At 46.5% G+C, this 19,887-nt stretch overlaps 1 protein-coding gene and 1 long non-coding RNA gene across 5 annotated transcripts in view; one reads left to right on the forward strand and one right to left on the reverse strand.

Moving 5' to 3' along the window:
- The window catches only part of CLSTN1 (calsyntenin 1), a 72,833-nt gene extending 56,171 nt beyond the window's left edge, over nucleotides 1–16,662 (reverse strand). For 3 of the 4 annotated variants that reach the window (XM_075993848.1, XM_075993846.1, XM_075993841.1), the window contains exon 1: nucleotides 16,331–16,662. In XM_075993848.1, the coding sequence (XP_075849963.1) occupies nucleotides 16,331–16,421 (91 nt within the window). In that variant the 5' untranslated portion in view covers nucleotides 16,422–16,662. The remainder of the gene's footprint in view (nucleotides 1–16,330) is intronic. The other variant, XM_020281818.2, reaches the window with a different exon arrangement.
- Nucleotides 16,663–17,149: 487 nt separating this feature from the next.
- On the forward strand, nucleotides 17,150–18,835 carry LOC105886065 (uncharacterized). Its single transcript, XR_001160935.2, has 2 exons — nucleotides 17,150–17,602; nucleotides 18,639–18,835. It is a non-coding gene; the product is annotated as an uncharacterized LOC105886065 (long non-coding RNA).
- The last annotated feature ends 1,052 nt before the right edge of the window (nucleotides 18,836–19,887 follow it).

Below are 19,887 nucleotides of genomic sequence, written 5' to 3' on the forward strand. Positions count from 1 at the left end.
GGCTCACGCCTGTAATCCTAGCACTCTGGGAGGCCAAGGCAGGTAGATTGCTTGAGGTAAGGAGTTCGAAACCTGCCTGCGCAAGAGCGAGACCCCATCTCTACTATAAATAGAAATCTCTTCTATAAATAGAAACAAATTAATTGGCCAACTAATATATATATAGAAAAAATTAGCCAGGCATGGTGGCGCATGCCTGTAGTCCCAGCTACTCAGGAGACTGAGGCAGTAGGATCGCTTAAGCCCAGGAGTGTGAGGTTGCTGTGAGCTAGGCTAATGCCATGGCACTCACTCTAGCCTGGGCAACAAAGCGAGACTCTGTCTCAAAAAAAAAAAAAAAAAAAAAAATCTGCATGCAAAAAAACCGTAAAAAGGAAAAAAGAATCTACACACATACTTTTACACCCTTCACAAAAACTCAAAATGAGACCTAAATTAAAAATGCAAAACTATAAAACTCCTAGGAGAAAACACAGGAGAAAAATCTAGATGACCTCATGTATGCTGATGATTTTTTAGATACAACACCAAAGGGATGATTTATGAAAAAAATAATTGGTAAGCTGGACTTTATTAAAATTCTGCTCTGCAAAAGACACTGGCAAGAGGATGAGAAGACAAGCCACAGACTGGGAGAAATCTGATAAAGGACTGTTACCTAAAATAAACAAAGAACTCTGAAAACCCAGTAAGAAAATGACTTGATTAAAAAAAAAAAAAAAACGGCAAAAGACCTGAAGAGACACCTCCCTAGAGAAGATCTAAAGATGGCAAGTAGGCATATGCAAAGATGCTCCACATGCTATGTCACCAGGGACATCCAAATGTGAGCAATGAGCCACCACTATAAACCTGCCAGGATGGTCGAAATGCAAAACACTGAAAAACGCCAAATGCTGGCAAGGACGTGGGACAGCAGGAATTCTTGTTCATTGCTGGTGGGAATGCAAAATGATACAGCCACCTTGGAAGACAACTTGATAGTTTCTGACAAAACTAAAGACACTCTTACCATACGATCCAGCAATCACACTTGCTGGATTTACCCAAATGAACTGAAAACCTAAGTCCACACAAACCTGCACACAGATGTTTGTAGCAACTTTACTTATAGTTGCCAAAACGTGGAGGCAACCAAGATGTTGTCCAGCAGGAGGGTGCATAAACAAACTGTGGTACCTCCAGACAACGGAATATCACCCAGCGCTAAAAAGAAATGAGCTATCAAACCATGGGAAGACATGGAGGAAACTCAAATGCCCATTACTGAGTGAGAGGAGTCAATCTGAAAAGGCCATATACTGTACGATTCCAACTACATGGCGTTCTGGAAAAGGCAAAACTACGAAGACAATTAAGAGGATCAGTGGCTGCCAGGGGTTGGGGTGGAGGGAGGGGTAAACCGGCAGAGCACAGAGGATTCTCAAGGTGGTGAGACTGTTCTGTACGGTACTGAGACAGCGGAGACACGCTATTACACAGCTGTCAAAACCACTCCAACAGTGAACTGCACTGTGAACTATGAACTTTCGGTGATAAGGCCTCGATACTGGTCCATCAACTGTAACAGACGTGCTCCTCTGGTGCGGGATGTTGACAGTGAGGGGGCTGTGGCGGAGGGGAGGGGGGTAGATGGGAAATTTCCATATCGTCCACTCAATTTTCCTGTAAACCTAAAACTGCACAAAAAAAATAAAGTATTTTAAAAAGTAAAACTAATTTTTCTGGCCAGGTGCGGTGGCTCACGCCTGTAATCCTAACACTCTGGGAAGCCGAGGCGGGAGGATCGTTCAAGGTCAGGAGTTTGAGACCAGCCTGAGCAAGAGTGAGACCCTGTCTCTACTATAAATAGAAAGAAATTAATTGGCCAACTAATACATATAGAAAAAAAATTAGCCGGGCATGGTGGCGCATGCCTGTAGTCCCAGCCACTCGGGAGGCTGAGGCAGAAGGGTTGCTTAAGCCCAGGAGTTTGAGGTTGCTGTGAGCTAGGCTGATGGCACAGCACTCTAGCCCGGGCAACAGAGTGAGACTCTGTCTCAAAAAAAATAAAAAATAAAAAAACAATTTAAAAAAAATTGTTCATTTTACATTACACAAATTTCACTTCCATTTTAAAAGGGGAAGAGGGAAGTTACAAGGAATTAGGTTAATAAAACAGCAAACACACATTCACTATAATGTCCTAAACACTTTCCAAAATTTGTGTAATCCTCCCGACCACCTTATGAGACAGATATTTTATTAGTATCCCCCTTTTACAGACGAAGAAACTGAGACACAGAGAGATTTAAGCTGTCCAAGATCACACAGCTAGTGAGAGGCAGAGCTGAGAACTGAACCTCAACAGTCTAGTTCTAGAGGCTACACTCTTACCCAGTCCACTATACTCCTATAGTGCCCCATTAATAAAGTGGAAAGGCTACAGTACCAAAGGATAACTCCAAATAAGCCCGATTTTACTGCTTACGTATAACTTTTCACCTCCTCTCACCTTCTTCCTTATTAAAATGTGTCCTGCAGTAAAATTTAAAAGGAAACCAGGGTAAAAATCCACAAGCACACAAGATCCTGATTCCCATGCAGACGGGCACTAATCGTCCACCTGTGAGGGACCCTCACTGGCCGCAGCACCTGCTGTGCATTATGGGCAATTCCAGGCCTGGGGGCTGGAACTCCACCCACCTTCCCTACTCAAGAAAGCAAGGGATCCGGCCAGGGCAACAGCAAAGCCGTCTCTACAAAAAAAAAAAAAAAAAAAAAAAAAAGTTAGCTGGCACAGTGGCAAACACCTGTGGTCTCAGCTACTCAGGAGGCTGAGGCAGGAGGATCGCTTGAGCCCAGGAGCTGGAGGCTGCAGTGAGCTATGATGATGCCACAGCACTCTAGCCCAGGCAACAGAGCAAGACTGTTTAAAAAAAACAAAAAACAAGAAAAAGAAAAAGCAAGGGACAATGTAAACGACAGAGAGACATAATTACAATTAGTTAGGTAGAACTAAGACCAAGGACTTTCTGACAGGGAGGGCTGCCCTCCAAAATGAGAAGGCTCCCCGATTAGAAGAGTTCCAGCAGAGACCAGCTAACTGATGCCAGTACACATCGTAGAGAGGCATCCTGTATCAAAAGCTGCACCAGATAATTTCTAAAGTTCTTGTCAACCCTACAACTGTGGCTGGACCACAGTGTGCAAAACTAAAACTAATGTGACTTTGTTAACACAATGTACTATCCGCCCAGAATTTTTTAAATTCCACTCTCATTTTATAATCTACTTGCCTAGCTCAACTGCACATGAAAGAGGTATGTTAACAAGTCACCCAAATTTATGCTTTTTGAATATTCTTTATTACAGAAAAAAAAACAGACACTCCAGACTGGACTGCACTGTTCATTCCTGCATTTCATATTCTGAGCTATAAAAGTATCATGGTGGCGACAATGAAAACTTCACCTGTTTCCTGACTGGGCTAAATTCTAGAAATTCCATTTCCAAAATTCTAGCCACAAAGTTCAGGAGCTGATTTTTAGACAAATTAGATGTAAGTTAAAAAAAAATACTTAACATTCTAATGCATTAATAAACAAGCAAGCAGAGCTTATTTAAGTGGGAAGGCAAGTTGCCAGATGTTAACTGCAAAGGACTCGATCATAAAAGGGAAGGAGGATTAGATAACCTCTCGTGGGGAAACTGGATTTATGGAATGCAGTCCAGGCCAAAACCGGATCACTGGGAATCAAGAATAAGGCCAAAACAAACAAACGAACTGCCCCAGAACAGCGGCTCTCAACCTTTCCCACCGAGGGACATGGCGCAGGTGCCCGCCCGTGGCACAACTATTCCACGGGCAAAACCAGATTCTGAGAAAACCCCAAAAGATTCTTCACAAAAATAAAGCAAACAGCAGCACAGAGGTCTTTTATTAGGGTAGCTATAAAAAGTGTTCTACAATGACATCAACCATTTAAAGGTCTCAAAAAGGCCATCTTGTAACTAAAAACAAAGATGGTAATCTTTTTTAACTATTGAACTTTTTTAAAGCCTTGATTTTTTTCCCCCTAGATCTCATGAAAATATTAATAAAGTGAAAAGGCTATACTACCAAAGGATAACTCCAAATAAACCCGATTTTACTGCTTACGTATAACTTTTCACCTCCTCTCGCTTTCTTCCTTATTAAAATGTGTCCTGTAGTAAAATTTAAAAGGAAACCAAGGTAAAAATCCACAAGCACACAAGATCCTGATTCCCATGCGGACGGGCACTAATCGTCCACCTGTGAGGGACCCTCACTGGCCGCAGCACGTGCAGTGCATTATGGGCAATTCCAGGCCTGGGGGCTGGAACTCCACCCACCTTCCCTGCTCAAGAAAGCAAGGGATCCCGCCAGGGCAACAGCAAAGCCGTCTCTATAAAAAAAAAAAAAAGTTTAGCTGGCACAGTGGCGAACGCCTGTGGTCTCAGCTATTCGGCAGCTACTCAGGAGGCTGAGGCAGGAGGATCGCTTGAGCCCAGGAGCTGGAGTTTGCAGTGAGCTGTGATGATGCCATGGCACTGTAGCCCAGGCAACAGAGCAGGAGGGAGGGAGGGAGGGAGGAAGGGAGGGAAAAGGCAAGGGACAATGTAAACGACAGAGAGGACATAGTTAACAGGAAGAAGCGGAATTACCTCTAATTTCGTTTTTTAATAAGGAAGCTTTCTCTCTTAATTCCGTTGCCTCTTCATCCCTGGTGTGAGCCAAGGAGGGCATGATCGTGACGCTGCTCCCCGCAAAGCCTTTTAGAGCTACCCTACGACTCCGAGGCCCACTCACCACAAAATTGTAACTATTGACAGTACTTCGTCGCTGGTTTATAGAACAACAATCGTCCCCCAGTGTCCTTGGGGGGACTGGTTCCAGGACCCCACTGCACGCCCAAATCCGCACATACTCAAGTCCCACCTTTGGCCCCGAGGAACCCGAGTATTTGAAAAGTTTCACATCCTGCTAATACTGTTGCATTTGGTTGAAAAAAAAAACAACCTCGGATAAGTGGACCTACACAGTTTAAATTCATGTTGTTCCAGGGTCAACTGTACTTATATTGTAATGTGTGTGTGTGTGTGTGTGTGTGTGTGTGTGTGTGTGTCTGTGTGTGTGTGTATGCGCATGTTGTGTTTTCACTGCAGATTTGCCCAATTTCCACTTATTACAGGTTAAATAGGTTTCTGACAGTCACTTTTGGAGTTTAAACAGTTCATACAATGTTCCCAGTGAGAAAATTCATTTGGGTTCCAACTTGAACTTCTAATAGATAACATGAGCTGCCTTTTGGGTCATCTGGGAATCAGAAATGGCTGAGGTCCCAGGAAACAATGTATCTAAATGCTGAGCTGAGGCAGTTAACAGTCTCTGGAAGATCTCACCGAGAGGAGGTGGTCAAGGAGTTGCAGCTGGCGCCAGGCAGTTCCGCTCACCCAGGCAAGAGGACCCGAGAATAGAAAATACAACCTGCCTGAGCTTCAGGTGAACGGGTCTCGATTGGACCCTAGGCATGGACTAACCCTCCTTAGCCACTGCTGGGGGTTTCTCAGGTGCTGGGGTTCCACGCTGCTCTCAGCACCAGCTTGCCTCGGTTTGCCTGTTTGTACTTGGGTTTCCAAACGATAAAGAAGTACAGTCAGGACCACTCTATCCCAAGCCAAGGCTTTTGCCCCAAATCCTTATCTGCTCTCCTACCCACTTGAGCTGAGTTTCTAGATAAAAAAGAAACCTCAGGAAACCCTTTTACCTTTCTCCCTCAGGCCTCAACAACCAAACCTGACCTAAGTGGCCCTTTGCCTCTGGATTCGCCCTGTCCATCAAGAGTGGCAACCCCACAAGCAGAACACACTCACCAGCCAAGCTGGCTGGACATTAGGGCCCTGCAGGCTCTGCCCTTACTCTCTGCCAGGGCTTAGACCTCTGGCCTCATGCTGTCACTGTGACCCCCCGAGACCTCAGACACCCTCCACCCAGAAGCCACCCTGAACAGCCCTCCCCGACACCCAGAACCTCCGCGTATCTTACTCACTTGACATTCTTCTGTCCTTTGTCTGAGTCTATACTCAGCTCTTCCAGCCCTGCCGGGAGGCTCCTCCAAGAACCGCTCTGTGCTGTGCACTGCGGAAGATCACTGATGACCCCTCAATCACCAGCCTAACTGCCTTTCCTCGGTCTTCGCGTGTCCATTCATCTCTCGAAAATCTAAACTACTGACCACACCCACCTGGAACACCTCATTCCACACACATCCTGATGCTCTCTGCTCTCACCCCTGCACCCCAGCAACTACCTAAGACAGACTTCATATGAAACAAGAAAAATGCAACAAAGATACAGTCTGTTCAGATCCACTCTTATATGCACTACTCTAAGTAGTGATAAAAAGTTCGAACCTTTTGAGAACAGTCAGAACGACTAATTACAGAAAATATGGGGTCAGTAAACTTTACCAGGTGAGTAAACAAATACATATATTCATCACTGGCATTAATGACCTCTTTGGAACCACATCTCACTCAAACAGATATTAATGTTGTAGAGACTATTAAAGTCACCAAAAGGGAGGGGAAAGGCTGTGTCATGAAATCACCCCAGCGTTACTTAACATGTCCCAGTTTAGAAAGTTTTAAAGTGTCACATTTCATATAAAAGAGAATTTAAGTCAATATTTATTTTCTGTCCGAGGATTTGAATGTTTAGGTGTGTATTAGTTGCTTCTTAGCCAAGCAAGAGAAGGCTCTTGTGTTGTACACTTGGGCTCAGACTCCCTTAAACCCTTGCCAAACGAAAATGTTTTATACAGGAATCAAGAGCAGATATCAATGGATATTTACAAACAACTCAGAAGCAAGGTCCAGCCCTGCCAACTCAGGGCTTTACGACCCAGTGCAGGATTATCGAGATCCCTACCATTAACATAGTAACTGAGGTGCTCAAACACGGAGAATGACTGTGGCCCACCTGTTAGTTCCCCCCCACCCCACTGTTCCTTTGATAATTTTAGCCCAGAGAGAGCGGGGCTTAAGGAGAAAATTAAATTCAAGTCAGTGCATTTTGCTACTTACTTACCACTCCGACAAATGTTTGAAATGCATGGCAAAAAGAAAGATTAGGGATTATCCAAGAATTTTAATTATTTCTGTTATCCTTGTTACTAATTCCATAAGTAATAGGAAACCGGCATGAGTAAGTCAAGGCATTTAAAAGGTAAACATAATCTGCCTGACACAGGACTTCAATCCCCCAAATCATAAGAGACCCTATTCTTCAATCAGCCTCTACCTAGGATTTGTTCTCATTGTCTACTGTGAACTGAGTACAGTCTGCCCTTCGCTAGGTGCTGCGGGCAGAAAAAAAGAGCGGGCAGCCTCCACCTGGAGGCCACTGGAGAATAAAAGATGGGAGTCTTCCCACGTGGGGGTGGTGCGGAGGGGGATCAGCCGGCAGGTGCAGCCAAAGAAGGGCCGTGCATCCGCTGCTTCTGAGAGGATGCCCATAGGGTCCATGGCTCTGGAGAAAACCTGAGGGCTAGGCCTACATTCTGACTATAAATACTCTGCCATCTAAGTGGATCAATACTCAGGGCCAGTTTCCTTCGTGTGCCAGGCCCCATGCTTAGAAGGGTCCCGTCCACCATGTACAGTTTAATGCTGTTGCCATACTGAAATCTTTTTTTTTTTTCTAAGAGATAGGGTCTCACTGTTGTCCAGGATGGAGTGCAGTGGTATGATCATAGCTCACTGCAGCCTCAAACTCCTGGGCTCAAGCGATCCTTCTGCCTCAGCCTCCCGAGTAGCTGGGACTACAGGCATGTGCTACCATGCCCAGCTAATTTTTTCTATATATATTAGTTGGCCAATTAATTTCTTTCTATTTATAGTAGAGACGGGGGTCTCGCTCTTGCTCAGGCTGGTTTCGAACTCCTGACCTCGAGCAATCCACCCGCCTTGGCCTCCCAGAGTGCAAGGATTACAGGCGTGAGCCACTTTGCCTGGCCTCTACCAAAAAATTTAAAAATTAGCCAGGTGTGGTGGCATTTGCCTACAGTCCCACGTATTTGAGGAGGCTGAGGCAAGAGGATTGTTTGGGCCCACAAGTTTGAGGCTACAGTGAGCTGTGATCATGTCATTATACTCCAGCCTGGGCAACAGAGTGAGACTCTGTCTCTCCAAAAAAAAAAAAATCAGCCCAGTGTAGTGACTCACGCCTGTAATCCTAGCACTCTGAGAGGCTGAGGCGGGAGGATCGCTCAAGGTCAGGAGGTTGAAACTAGCCTGAGCAAAAGCGAGACCCCCATCTCTACTAAAAATAGAAAGAAATTAATTAGCCAATTAAAAATATATAGAAAAAATTAGCCGGGCCTGGTGGCACATGCCAGTAGTCCCAGCTACTCGGGAGGCTGAGGCAGGAGGATCGCTTGAGCCCAGGAGTTTGAGGTTGCTGTGAGCTAGGCTGATACCACGGCACTCTAGCCCGGGCAACAGAGTAAGACTCTGTGTCTCAAAAAAAAAAATAAATAAATAAATAAAAGAAATTATTAATTTTTTAACAAGGAGCCCCACACCTTCACTGGCCCCTTGGATTATGTAGCTGGACCTATCAATGTTCACGATTAACTATGTCTGAAACACAGAAAACTAAATGCGACTGGATTCTGCATTTCAGATGGCACAAATTATATTGTGTTAAAGCCACTTAACAGGCAACCTTATATGTACCATCCTAAAGTTACATTCCTTTAATATAAGTTTATGACATTCAACTGTTTCTAGGTGGTCCTTAAAAAGAAAGTGCTACATAAGAAAAATTTTTGTATTAGGAAGAGCTCGGAATATGTCTGTCATACTCTAAGTAAATAAACAAAGATGATATTTATTTTTACTGAGTTTTATTTTTTTAATTTTTTAATTATTTATTTATTTATTTATTTTGGAGACAGAGTCTTGCTTTGTTGCCCAGGCTTATTTTTTTTGAGACAGAGTCTCACTCTTTCTATTTTTAGTAGAGACAGGGGTCTCGCTCTTGCTCAGGCTGGTCTCGAACTCCTGAGCTCAAACGATCTGCCCACCTCGGCCTCCCAGAGTGCTAGGATTAGAAATGTCATTTTCTAAACCAGTTGTAGTTTGAGAATTCTAGGGTTTTTTCCAGTCCCTTTCATGAAGTTACACCCTGCTCCTAGGGCCCAGGTATCTACTCTGCAGGTGGTGGCTGGGTGGGTGTCCCCCAGCCACTGCGTCTGCAGCACTGTGCTGGCACATTCCTCAGAAATCCACCAGAAATCAAGCTCTAGGCCCCAAAGGCTCCCAGCCGCTCAATGTGGGAGGTGGTAAAACACAGAATTGCAGGGCTGGATACCAAGGAGTGATAAGATTCAGTTCTAAGGGAAGCCGACTGAAGTCTCAAACAGTGTTTTTAAGAAAAGGGCTGCTTTGTGAGCCAGCAAGTGCCCAGCACAAGTAAAGTTCACAGAGAAGCTGAATGATCAACACTAAGGGGCACGTAAAGGAACGTCTGTTTCACAGGGAAGGCTACTTAAGTATAGAGGACAGAACTTTCAAAGTTCCTTTCAACTAAAAGGCTGAAGTCCTGGGTAGAAATTCTATGGGAGACAACGGCAAAGGAAGGAATTGTTCGGATGAAATGCCAGTTTGCACCTAGAATAGGAAAATAAACAGCAACTTAAAAGTCCAATGGGAGGTCAGGAGTTTGAGACCAACCTGGGCAACACAGAGACACTGTCTCTACAAAGAATAAAAAAATTTAGCCAGGCCGGGCGCTGTGGCTCACGCCTGTAATCCTAGCTCTTGGGAGGCCGAGGCGGGCGGATTGCTCAAGGTCAGGAGTTCAAAACCAGCCTGAGCAAGAGCGAGACCCCGTCTCTACTATAAATAGAAAGAAATTAATTGGCCAACTGATATATATATAAAAAAAAAAAATTAGCCGGGCATGGTGGCGCATGCCTGTAGTCCCAGCTACTCGGGAGGCTGAGGCAGGAGGATCGCTTGAGCCCAGGAGTTTGAGGTTGCTGTGAGCTAGGCTGACGCCACGGCACTCACTCTAGCCTGGACAACAAAGTGAGACTCTGTCTCAAAAAAAAAAAAAAAAAAAAAAATTTAGCCAGGCTAAATTTAATAAAAAAATTTCAGTCCAAGTTACTTGGGAGGCTGAGGCAGGAGGATTGCTTAAGGTAAGGAGTTTGAGGCTACCGTGAGCTATAACTGTACCATCGTACTACAGCCTGAGCAACAGAGCAAGACCCTATCTCTCAAGACAAATAAAAAAATAGAATTAAAAACATGAAATTTTTTCTAAAGTATCTCACAGTTGCTTCAAAAAAAAAGCAACAATTTTTTTTAAGTCTAATGAGAAAACTCCTAGACAACTATGAAATATGTATTTGGTTAGAAAGATGCCCCTGTGAGTGATTGCAGAGGTCAAGAGTGGGTGCAGGATGGAGAGCCACTTTGGAAACCTCTGCTAGTTCCTCAAAATGTTAAAATGTAAGAGTTACCATAAGACCCAGCAATTCCACTCATAGGTTAATACCCGAGAAAACTGAAAACATAGGTCCACACAATATCCTGTACACAAATGATCATAGCAGTTTTCATAACAGCTACAAAGTGGAAATAGAATGTCCATCAACTAATGAATAGATAAGCAAAATGTGATATATCCATATAAGGGAATATTATTTATCCGTGAAAAGTGATCGAGTTCTGATACATGCTACAACACGGCTGAACCTTGAAAACATCATACAAAGTGAAAGCAGCTAGTCACAAAAGGCCATATGCAGCATGATTCCACTGATATGACACGTCCAGAATAAGTATATACATAGACAGGACATAAACTAGCAGTTGCCAGGGGACGGGGAAGAGGATGATGGGGAATGGCTGCTAACAGGCTTCTATTTGGGGTGACGAAAATGTTCTAAAATCAGATAGTGGTGATGGTTGTACAACTTTGTGACTATACTAAAATCTCTGAATTATATCCCTTAAAAGGGTGAATTTTGTGATATATGAATTATATCTCAATAAAGCTGCTTTTAAAAAAAAAAAGAATGAATATATTAATAGAAAAGGTAATCTTTTGTCCTGGACAATGAGTTAAAGGAAGTACAGATCAAGGTAGACTTGAAAAGTAGCAGGCTCAACATAAGCTCTTGTCACAAGAGAATCAGACTGGCCCAGAACAGATGGCTGAAAGGTATTATTCACATCTGACCAAAATGGTAAAAGAGAAAAATATGATTCTTCCTCTAGGATGCTGCCACATGCTTCTCACTGGGGCTCTGGAATGGAAAGAAGTTAACTTTCAGATGCGTTTTATAGGTTTTTAAGCCATTCTAAATTCAGTTTACTTTGAAGTGATTGAATCTCTGCCGAGAAACTTTAAAAATAATAATTAAAAAAAAAAAAACCCTTAGCAACAGATCTTGTGAAAATGTTTGATCTAATAATAATGCCCTAAAGCTAAATGAGAAAACGAGCAAAAATATGCCTAAAACATAGGGGGGAAAGGACCTATCAAATCAGACACAATTGGATGCACCATTCCAGTTCCTACGTGGTGGTGAGTCTTCGGGAAAAGATGGGTACCCCGTGTCAGTCTGACACCCAGGGAAGGGAGGCTGTCACCTTTTCAGGGTCCCTATCAGTGGCCTTTGCAGGGCTTCTTCTGAGGCTGCTGGTTTTTTAAAAAACAATGCAAGACCATGACATTGCATAAATCATTCCCACCAATCATGAATCCATATTCCTGGTGGATTCCACTAAAAATCCACTAAAAACTCCACTAAAAATCTGTATTTTATAGCAAATCAACATTTTAACATTCATTTGTAAAGATACATTTCTTCAAGCAACCCTTTTCCTAGCAAATCAAGAACACAGAAACAGCAAGTTAGGCCGGGCGCGGTGGCTCACGCCTGTAATCCTAGCTCTCTGGGAGGCCGAGCCGGGCGGATCGTTTGAGTTCAGGAGTTCGAAACCAACCTGAGCAAGAGCGAGACCCCGTCTCTACTATAAATAGAAAGAAATTAATTGGCCAACTAATATATACAGAAAAAAATTAGCCGGGCATGGTGGCACATGCCTGTAGTCCCAGCTACTCGGGAGGCTGAGGCAATAGGATTGCTTGAGCCCAGGAGTTTGAGATTGCTGTGAGCTAGGCTGACGCCACGGCACTCACTCTAGCCTGGGCAACAAAGCGAGACTCTGTCTCAAAAAAAAAAAAAAAGAAACAGCAAGTTATAATGATATAAAACTTCAACCATGACACGTGAGAAAAAGAGTCTTGGTAGTTTTGAGGATAATCAGATCTTCTATTTTATTTCAATTCCTATAAATGAAAACTCTAAGAAATTACACTTACCAGTCATAGAAAGCAATAATAAAAATAATTTAATCCTTTTTATCTATGTTCTAAAATTTTAATTATCTCAGCTTCCTCACTTTAAACATTTGCACTTGGTTTAATAAGCTTAACCAAGTTGTGAAACTAGTGTTATGAAATTACAGAATTTTCTAGTTTCAATGCAGAAATAATTATATTTTACATTTCATAAAAATTTCATTTATTGGCCATATTCCTCCTATCTAAAACTGAAATATTAGTAGCTCCTTTTGGCTTAAAAATCAAATACTCTCATAGGTAATGTATGATATGAGCTCCTACACCTTCCCTTTGAACTGCTTGGCTTTATGAATTTTCTCCTAAAAGAGGTATACAGCCAAAGGATGAATTCTGGTTAACTGAAGGTTCCAATTAAAAGGGGTAAAGCCCTTAAATTGGAACATGCTCAGAATTAGTAATATTATATTATTCCTTTAGAAGTTATAGGTCTCCTCCATGAGAAGTAAATGTTATTTAATTTCAGCATTAAAAATGTTAGACTAGGAGTAACATTCAAGTCTACATTCAAATGACATTTTTCCTCATAGTTGCTTCTGAAAAACAAGGTAACAAGTTAAAAAACCATCTTCCCCCAAAAGCTGAGGATTACAGTATTTTCTTAAATAGACCCAATGGTAGTCACAGAGCTACAGCCTTCAAAGGCAGAGACAGATTTTTATCATCTAATATCCCCAACATGGCAACCAACAGAATGGATCCTTGAAAATGTATCTACTAATGAATTCCCATATCCACACTGCAGAATTTAAGTTCTTACACTCCATGTCTACAATGCTTTTTTTTTTCAGTATATAGCATTTACCTGTCAGGTGAAAATTAAGATGTAAAAATACTATGCTGTCTCAACTGAAATAATACTTATCCATCCATCGATCACTCAAATATTGTGTGCCTACCATGTGCTGGTCATAGGATACATATTCGAAATAAACAGCCTTCCACCCTGGGGCACATGTTCTACTGAGAGTAACAGACAATAAACAACATGAATAACTAAACAGGGCTAGAATGGGATGAGCACTATGGAAAAATGAAACACTGAAGCAGGGAAAAGAGGATTCAAGAGTTCAGGGAGAGATGATTTCAGACAGTATGGTAAGGAGAGGTCTCTCTGAGAAGTCTGTACACAAACAGAAAAACAACAGTGGATATTATTTGGCTTTGAAATGCACTATATGATTGCATCTTTTTAAATATTCATATAAAATTTCTATTTTCTCTCCTTCAATCTTCTATTTCCTGATCATATTTCCAGGTCTCCAGGATGGGAGAGAAGACAGGTAGCCTGCAGACGCTGACCATCCAAGGCATGCCAAGGGTATATTTCCTAATATTTCAGTTTACTTGATGTTTTTTTTGAGAACTATAGGTACAATTAAAGTGAAATGTGCGGGTCTCTACAAAACAACTAAATAATAGTCAAAATGCAATTTATATTAGAAAATCTATCACTCTCTCCAGCAGTTTGTACATAATCTCTCATTAACAATTATTAAAGTAGCTAGAGTACGAAGTAGTTCATGCCATACAGTCTTGCAGCAATAAAAAAAAAATTCAGATATTAGCTGAAATGATCTTTTATAATAAGCCCATAGATCCTAGCACTCTGGGGGGCCAAGACGGGCAGATCGTCTGAGCTCAGGAGTTCAAGATCAGCCTGAGGTTCAAGAATGAGACCCTGTCTCTACTAAAAAAAATATATATATATATATAGAAAAAATTAGCGGGCATGGTGGCACATGCCTGTAGTCCCAGCTACTAAGGTGGCTGAGGCAGGAGGATCTTGAGCCTAGGAGTTTGAGGTTGCTGTAGGCTAGGCTGACGCCACGGCACTCTAACCAGGGCAACAGAGTGAGACTCTGTCTCTAATAATAATAATAATAAGCCCATAGAAAGTATCTCCACAAATTGCATATTTATATATAAAATGCATTTGTGTTATTTCAAAATGAAATTGTTTTATTAGCACTTCATATAATACCTGAGACATTTTTTAACTTGCAAGCAGGAAAAAAAAGCAACAGTCACTGACATCTAAATGTTTTTATTTGAAGACTAAGAAGTTTGAAGTATATAACTGCACCAAAAGAAAAGCTTAGAAAAAGTTAGCAAATTACGAATGACTCGAATACTCAACACATCTTTCACATCAAATTTCTGTCAGCCCACCATAACGAAGATATTCAGTGCTTACAATGTATGCTGTTTAAGTAACCAAAGTAATTAAATGAATAGCAAATGTAGGTGAACGTGCAAACTTAAGAAAACATGAATTTTAGCAAGAAATGCTATCACTGACTAAATATATTCGAACTGTTCCAAAAATACCAATCCAAGCACATATTTTTAAAATGTGTGGGTTTTCCCCAAGAGAAGCAAAACTTTGACATTTTTTTTCTCTTGGATATATTAGACTTTCAGACCTCCATCCTACATCTGGGAAGAACATTTCAAACGTAGCTTGATGTAACTTTTAACAACCAAATTGAGAGCCATTAGATACTTAGTGGCTAAGAGCTGAATGTGACTGAGTCAACAGAATGTTAGAAATGAAATAAAAGAAGTATTCAAAGTTTATCATCCTCCGTGTGAGAAAAGGGACATGGAACAAAAGATGCATTTGCCTCTTCTGCCCTTTAATTCGTGAACACCATACTTCTCTCCTTATGTCATGCCAAGGAGGAGAAAACGAGAATTATTAAAAGCTTGCTAAATTTAAATATGGCCATTTCACCCAGACATCTATCAACCTAGTCCCCAAAATTTGATTTAAAAAAAAAAAAAATCAGAGGGATAGATTGAAGCGCTGTACAGAGTACATCCAGACCCCTTTGCTCCGGGGCCAAGGAAAATGTTTACGATTTCAAGACCCATTGGGAAGCATATACAGTATCTGCAATGCGTAAGCTTTTCGTTGGCAAGACCAGTCAATATCAGAAGATTAAGTGGGTGAAGGTTAAGAGGCAGTAATGAATTAGCCAAGAAACACTATTTGCCACCTAACCATAAAACAATTTTGGTCCTAGCATCCTAAGGAAATCAGTGGGGTTTCTCGTTTCTGTCGAGGCCACCCAACCCTCGCACGATCTAAATCACCGTCAGAAAAACTGACCGCACCACGGCAGGCGCCAGCGCGGAGGGGACGGAGATTTCCCACGCGGGGTGAGACAACAGTCGCAAGCCCCACTAGGATGTCACCTTTGGGTGAAAAGGTGGGAGGGGAGCAAGAAGTTTCAGCGTCTGCTCGTGGAAACAGACGGCGTTTCAAGGCCCTGGGAGGCGGCGGAGAGGGGCGCAGCCGCGGTGTCCGCGGTGCAGCAGCAGAGAACGGGGATCTCGGCGAAGGGATGCGGAGGAGTGGGCGCTTATGTAAGCACACACCAAAACCCGAGCGTGCACCCCCAGCCTGATGCACATCGGAGCGCACAGCACACGTACACGGCTTCGCACCCAGGGGTGCGTCCCCAGCCTGCGTGCGCTGAGGAAGGCAGACTGACCCCTCGGCCCGTCTGCACGTACCCCCCAAATCAGCGCAACCACCACTTCGGGCCGCAACCGGGGCGGCCAGAGCCGAGGTGCCCCGCCTGGGACCCAGCCTGGCTTCCCCGGGCGCCCGCAGCGCGCGCCCACGGTCTCCTGCGCCCCGGCCCGACTCCGCGCGCCCAGCCCCGAACCCCACGCCCTGACGGGCTCCCAGCACTCAGACCCGAAGCCCTGCGCCCGACCCGACTCCCGCACTCGGACCCCGACCCCAGCCCGAGCCCGAGCCCCGACCCGACTCCCGCACTCGGACCCGAACCCCTGCGCCCCGACCCGACCCCTGCGCTCAGACCCGAGCCCCTGCGCCCCGACCCCGCGGCCCGGCTCGGCCCCGCCGCTTACCTCGCGCGGCCCAGACCCCGCCACCGCACAGCAGCCCGGCCAGCAGCAGCCAGGCGGCCGGGGCCAGCGCGGGCGCAGGGCGGTGCAGCATCGCTCGGACTCCCGGCGCCGCGGCCGGCCGACGCGGGAGCGGCAGGGAGGCGCGCAGGACGCCGAGGGGCTCTCGCGGGCCGGGCCCGGCTGCTTCGCGGCGCGGCGAGCACCGGGGTCCGAGGAGCAGCCGCCGCCGCCGCCGAGACGCTGGGCCGCGCGCTCGGGCCGCGGGCGCCCTCCCCGCCTCGGAGCAGCGCTTCGCTGGAGGCAGCGGCAGCAACTAAGATGGCGGCGGCGCTCTCTCTCGGGTCCGGCGAGGGTACCCGGCCGGGGGCGGGGTGGCGACGGGAGGGGCGGGGAGGGGAGCGACGCGAGGCGCGCGCGCGGCGGACCCGGGGAGCGCGCGGGCACGCGCGGGCGGGGGAGGGGCGCGCGCGCACGGCCGACCTGGGGAGCGGGCGCGCGCCTCCCGACCCGCCGCGGGGCCCGGAGCGCGCGCCCGCGGGGACGCGCCTTAGGGGCGGGCTCGGAGCGGCGGGGAGGGGCCGGGGACTGCACCCCCTGCGCCCCCCGCGCCGGCCGCAGCCCGAGGGCAACCGCCCCCATCCCCCCGCGCGCCCCGGGCACCTGGGGCCCGCGCCTCCCGTCTCCAACCGACTCGTCCTTCCCACCGCTTCCCCCAAGCAGTGCGGGCCCTGGGCGCCCGCACCCCGTCCCTTCGGCAGAGTCGCGTCGCCTCCCGCAACCCCGGTGTCCTCTTCTGCCAAGCGCAGGTGAGGAGAGGGAGCTGGCGGGGTCGCGAGAGGTGCTGGAGGGACCGGTCCGCGAGACGCGCCTGGTAAACAGCCGAGGGCTGCGCGGCACGTGCCGCACTTGGGCCGGCGCGGGCGGGACCCGGTGCCCCAGGGAGTCCGTCCTGAATTTACTAAAGAAATTTGTCTGTGGCTTTTTACAGACGGCCTGCGTGCCCCTTCTTTCTAAATGTTCTCAGTGTGATGCTGTCTGAGACATGTCCCAAGGGATAAGGAGAATAAAGAAGCCCCTCCCCCACCGCGGAGTCCCGCAGGAATCTTTGGGGTCCTCCCATCCTCCTTGCCCTGGGGCCCCCTTCTCTCAGCTGGAGCCCTGGCACTGCCCTCCCCCCGCCCCCCGCTGGAGGAAAGGCCTGGAACAGTCAGGATGGGCTTCGTGTGCCAGCCACCGCGCCCTGGGGGAGACATTATTGGCTGCATTTTGCAGGTGAGGAACCCAAGAAAGGTGAAATGACGTCCCCAGTTGGGACAACTGTTGTAGAAAGAGTGGTGGTATTAGAGAGAGACACCAACAGCGGAAGCTAACAATGAAACGTTCACTTTTCAAGACTACGCTGGAAGAGCTATCACTGGACCCCAAGGGCCATGTCTTCTGGGAGGGTCCTGCTGCCAGTGTGGGGCGGGGGTGGAGGAGGCTGGGCAGCACTGGAGGGTGGGTGGAGAAGGGTTTGTGGGGCGCAGAGGACTTATTGAGGAGAGTAGTGGGCAAGGAGCCCAAAAAGGTAGACTGAGGCCAGATTCCGAGGTGCCTCACAATAACAGGTGAGGGGCTGGGACTTGATCCTACAGTCAACAGGAAGACCTGGAACTGCTGTGAACAGAGTTTGCTGTGACCCGGAGGGAAGCTTCTAAAGCAATCTATAATTGAATTCGCTCCTCCCTGTGCTTTGTTCCCCACAGCTCCCCCATGAGAGCCTGAAGATTCCATCTTCGTAGTGTCCCTCCTTCCCCCTCCACCCTCTCCCCTGGGTTGAGCAAGGCTAGCCTTCCCTGGGTTGGACCCTTCAGCAAAGGCACCTGCCTGGCCCCTGCCACCTCCAGGCCACGCCCACCGCTCCTTCCAGCCAAGGCTTTGAGTCATCCTCTCCCTCTCCCGCCCCAGGTCATAAACTCAGTGAGTGACTCCCTGCTGCCACCCCATCAGGTCCAGACAGCAACTCTGCCCTGCTTGGCTTCCCACTCCTCAGCGCAAAGCCCCACCCCGCCGGCCTCAGGGCATGGTGTCTGCCACTGTCTCCTCCATTCCTGCCCAGGGCCACCTTCACATGGCCCGGTCTCTCCCACCCCTGCCCTGGGCTTGAGGTCCCTATACCGGAGCCTCTGGGCTGCCTCCTCCAGGAAATCCTCCTATCAGACCCTCCCTCCCCAACCCCTACCTGCTGTAAGTGCACAGTCCAGGCTTTGTAATCTGCTGCCAACTGACTAATCCTCTGTGTCCTTGTCTCCTCCCCACTGTATTCTAGTGGGAAGGACCCAGATGGCACAGTCAGGCAGGACCGGACTGGAGTTCTGGCTCCCGACACTACAAATGACCTTGGACAAGTTATGGCACTTTCTGAGTCTCTTTCCTCGCCTGTGGAATGGAATAACAATACCTACTTCCATGCGTTGTGAGAATTCAATGAGATGATGCAATTAAAATGCCTCTTAGCACCCAGTATACGGTATGTCAAAATATGCGGTCATTTCTCTTAGAGCTCCTCGTATCCCGGTGAACACATAGTAGGTACTCAATAAATACTCAGTGATGAACTAAATGAATCGCTGTGTTAGGTCTTTTAAGAATTATTATTATTATGAAGATCATAGCTCAGAGGGTGAGAGAATGTACCCTGTAGGTTTCCAGGGACCTTTAAGCTCTACAAAACATAAAGTCAGAATGGTATAATCTCAGAGCTGTGTATGAGTGGAGTCAATAGGCTGATGATGCCAAGAAGGGAAATTTAACGTGTTCAGTTCCATTAAAACACAAACAAAAGCTCTTCAGTGCCTGGAATCCTGATCCCTTTATCTTCTCACCCTCACTGTCCCTTAAAGAGACAAAGAGATAGATCAGAAAGGTCCCCCGGCAGGTGGGGCAGACAGACAGACGGCTGGTGAGATCAGTGCAACATGCACCTGCTGAGATTTCGCCCACTTGAGAGTCAGTCCAGCTGCAGCGCTCAGCCTGCGAGTCCTGGAAGGGGGGGAAACCCGTGCAGTCGGTGTCTGGTCTGCCTGACAATGGCCTCGGCCCTGCCGGCGCAATTCAGAGGTCTCCCCCATGATGGATTAGTTTATCCTTAAAATGGCCCCGAGATGGGGTTAATTCAGGCTTATGCTGCGGTTAGCAGGGAGAGGGGCCTTGCCGGAGCTGAGCCAGCCGCCAACACAGTGGCAGCGTCAGGGGCCCTGGAGCAGTGGGGACCGACGCAGCACGCAGGCCTGTCCTTAGCGGGGAGCATAGACTTGGTAAGGAGGCGGCTTGGTTAGCTGGTGGAAAACACTTAAACTTTGAACATACCCAACCCGCCCGAGGCGGTAGGTTGGAGAGGACACAGAAAATTTTCCAAGGTGCCGCACCGTTTGAGATGACTCTTGCTAATAACAACATGTCATAATCACTTATCGTTTATGTCTCCAGCAGCCCTCTGCAGAGGGCAATTCTATTGTTTCCATTTTACAGATGAGAAAAACCCCAGATTCGCTCAGGAGCACATTGCTAGAAAGTAG

Source organism: Microcebus murinus, chromosome 2, assembly GCF_040939455.1.
Source record: "Microcebus murinus isolate Inina chromosome 2, M.murinus_Inina_mat1.0, whole genome shotgun sequence".
In the NCBI taxonomy this organism is placed as follows: domain Eukaryota; kingdom Metazoa; phylum Chordata; class Mammalia; order Primates; family Cheirogaleidae; genus Microcebus; species Microcebus murinus.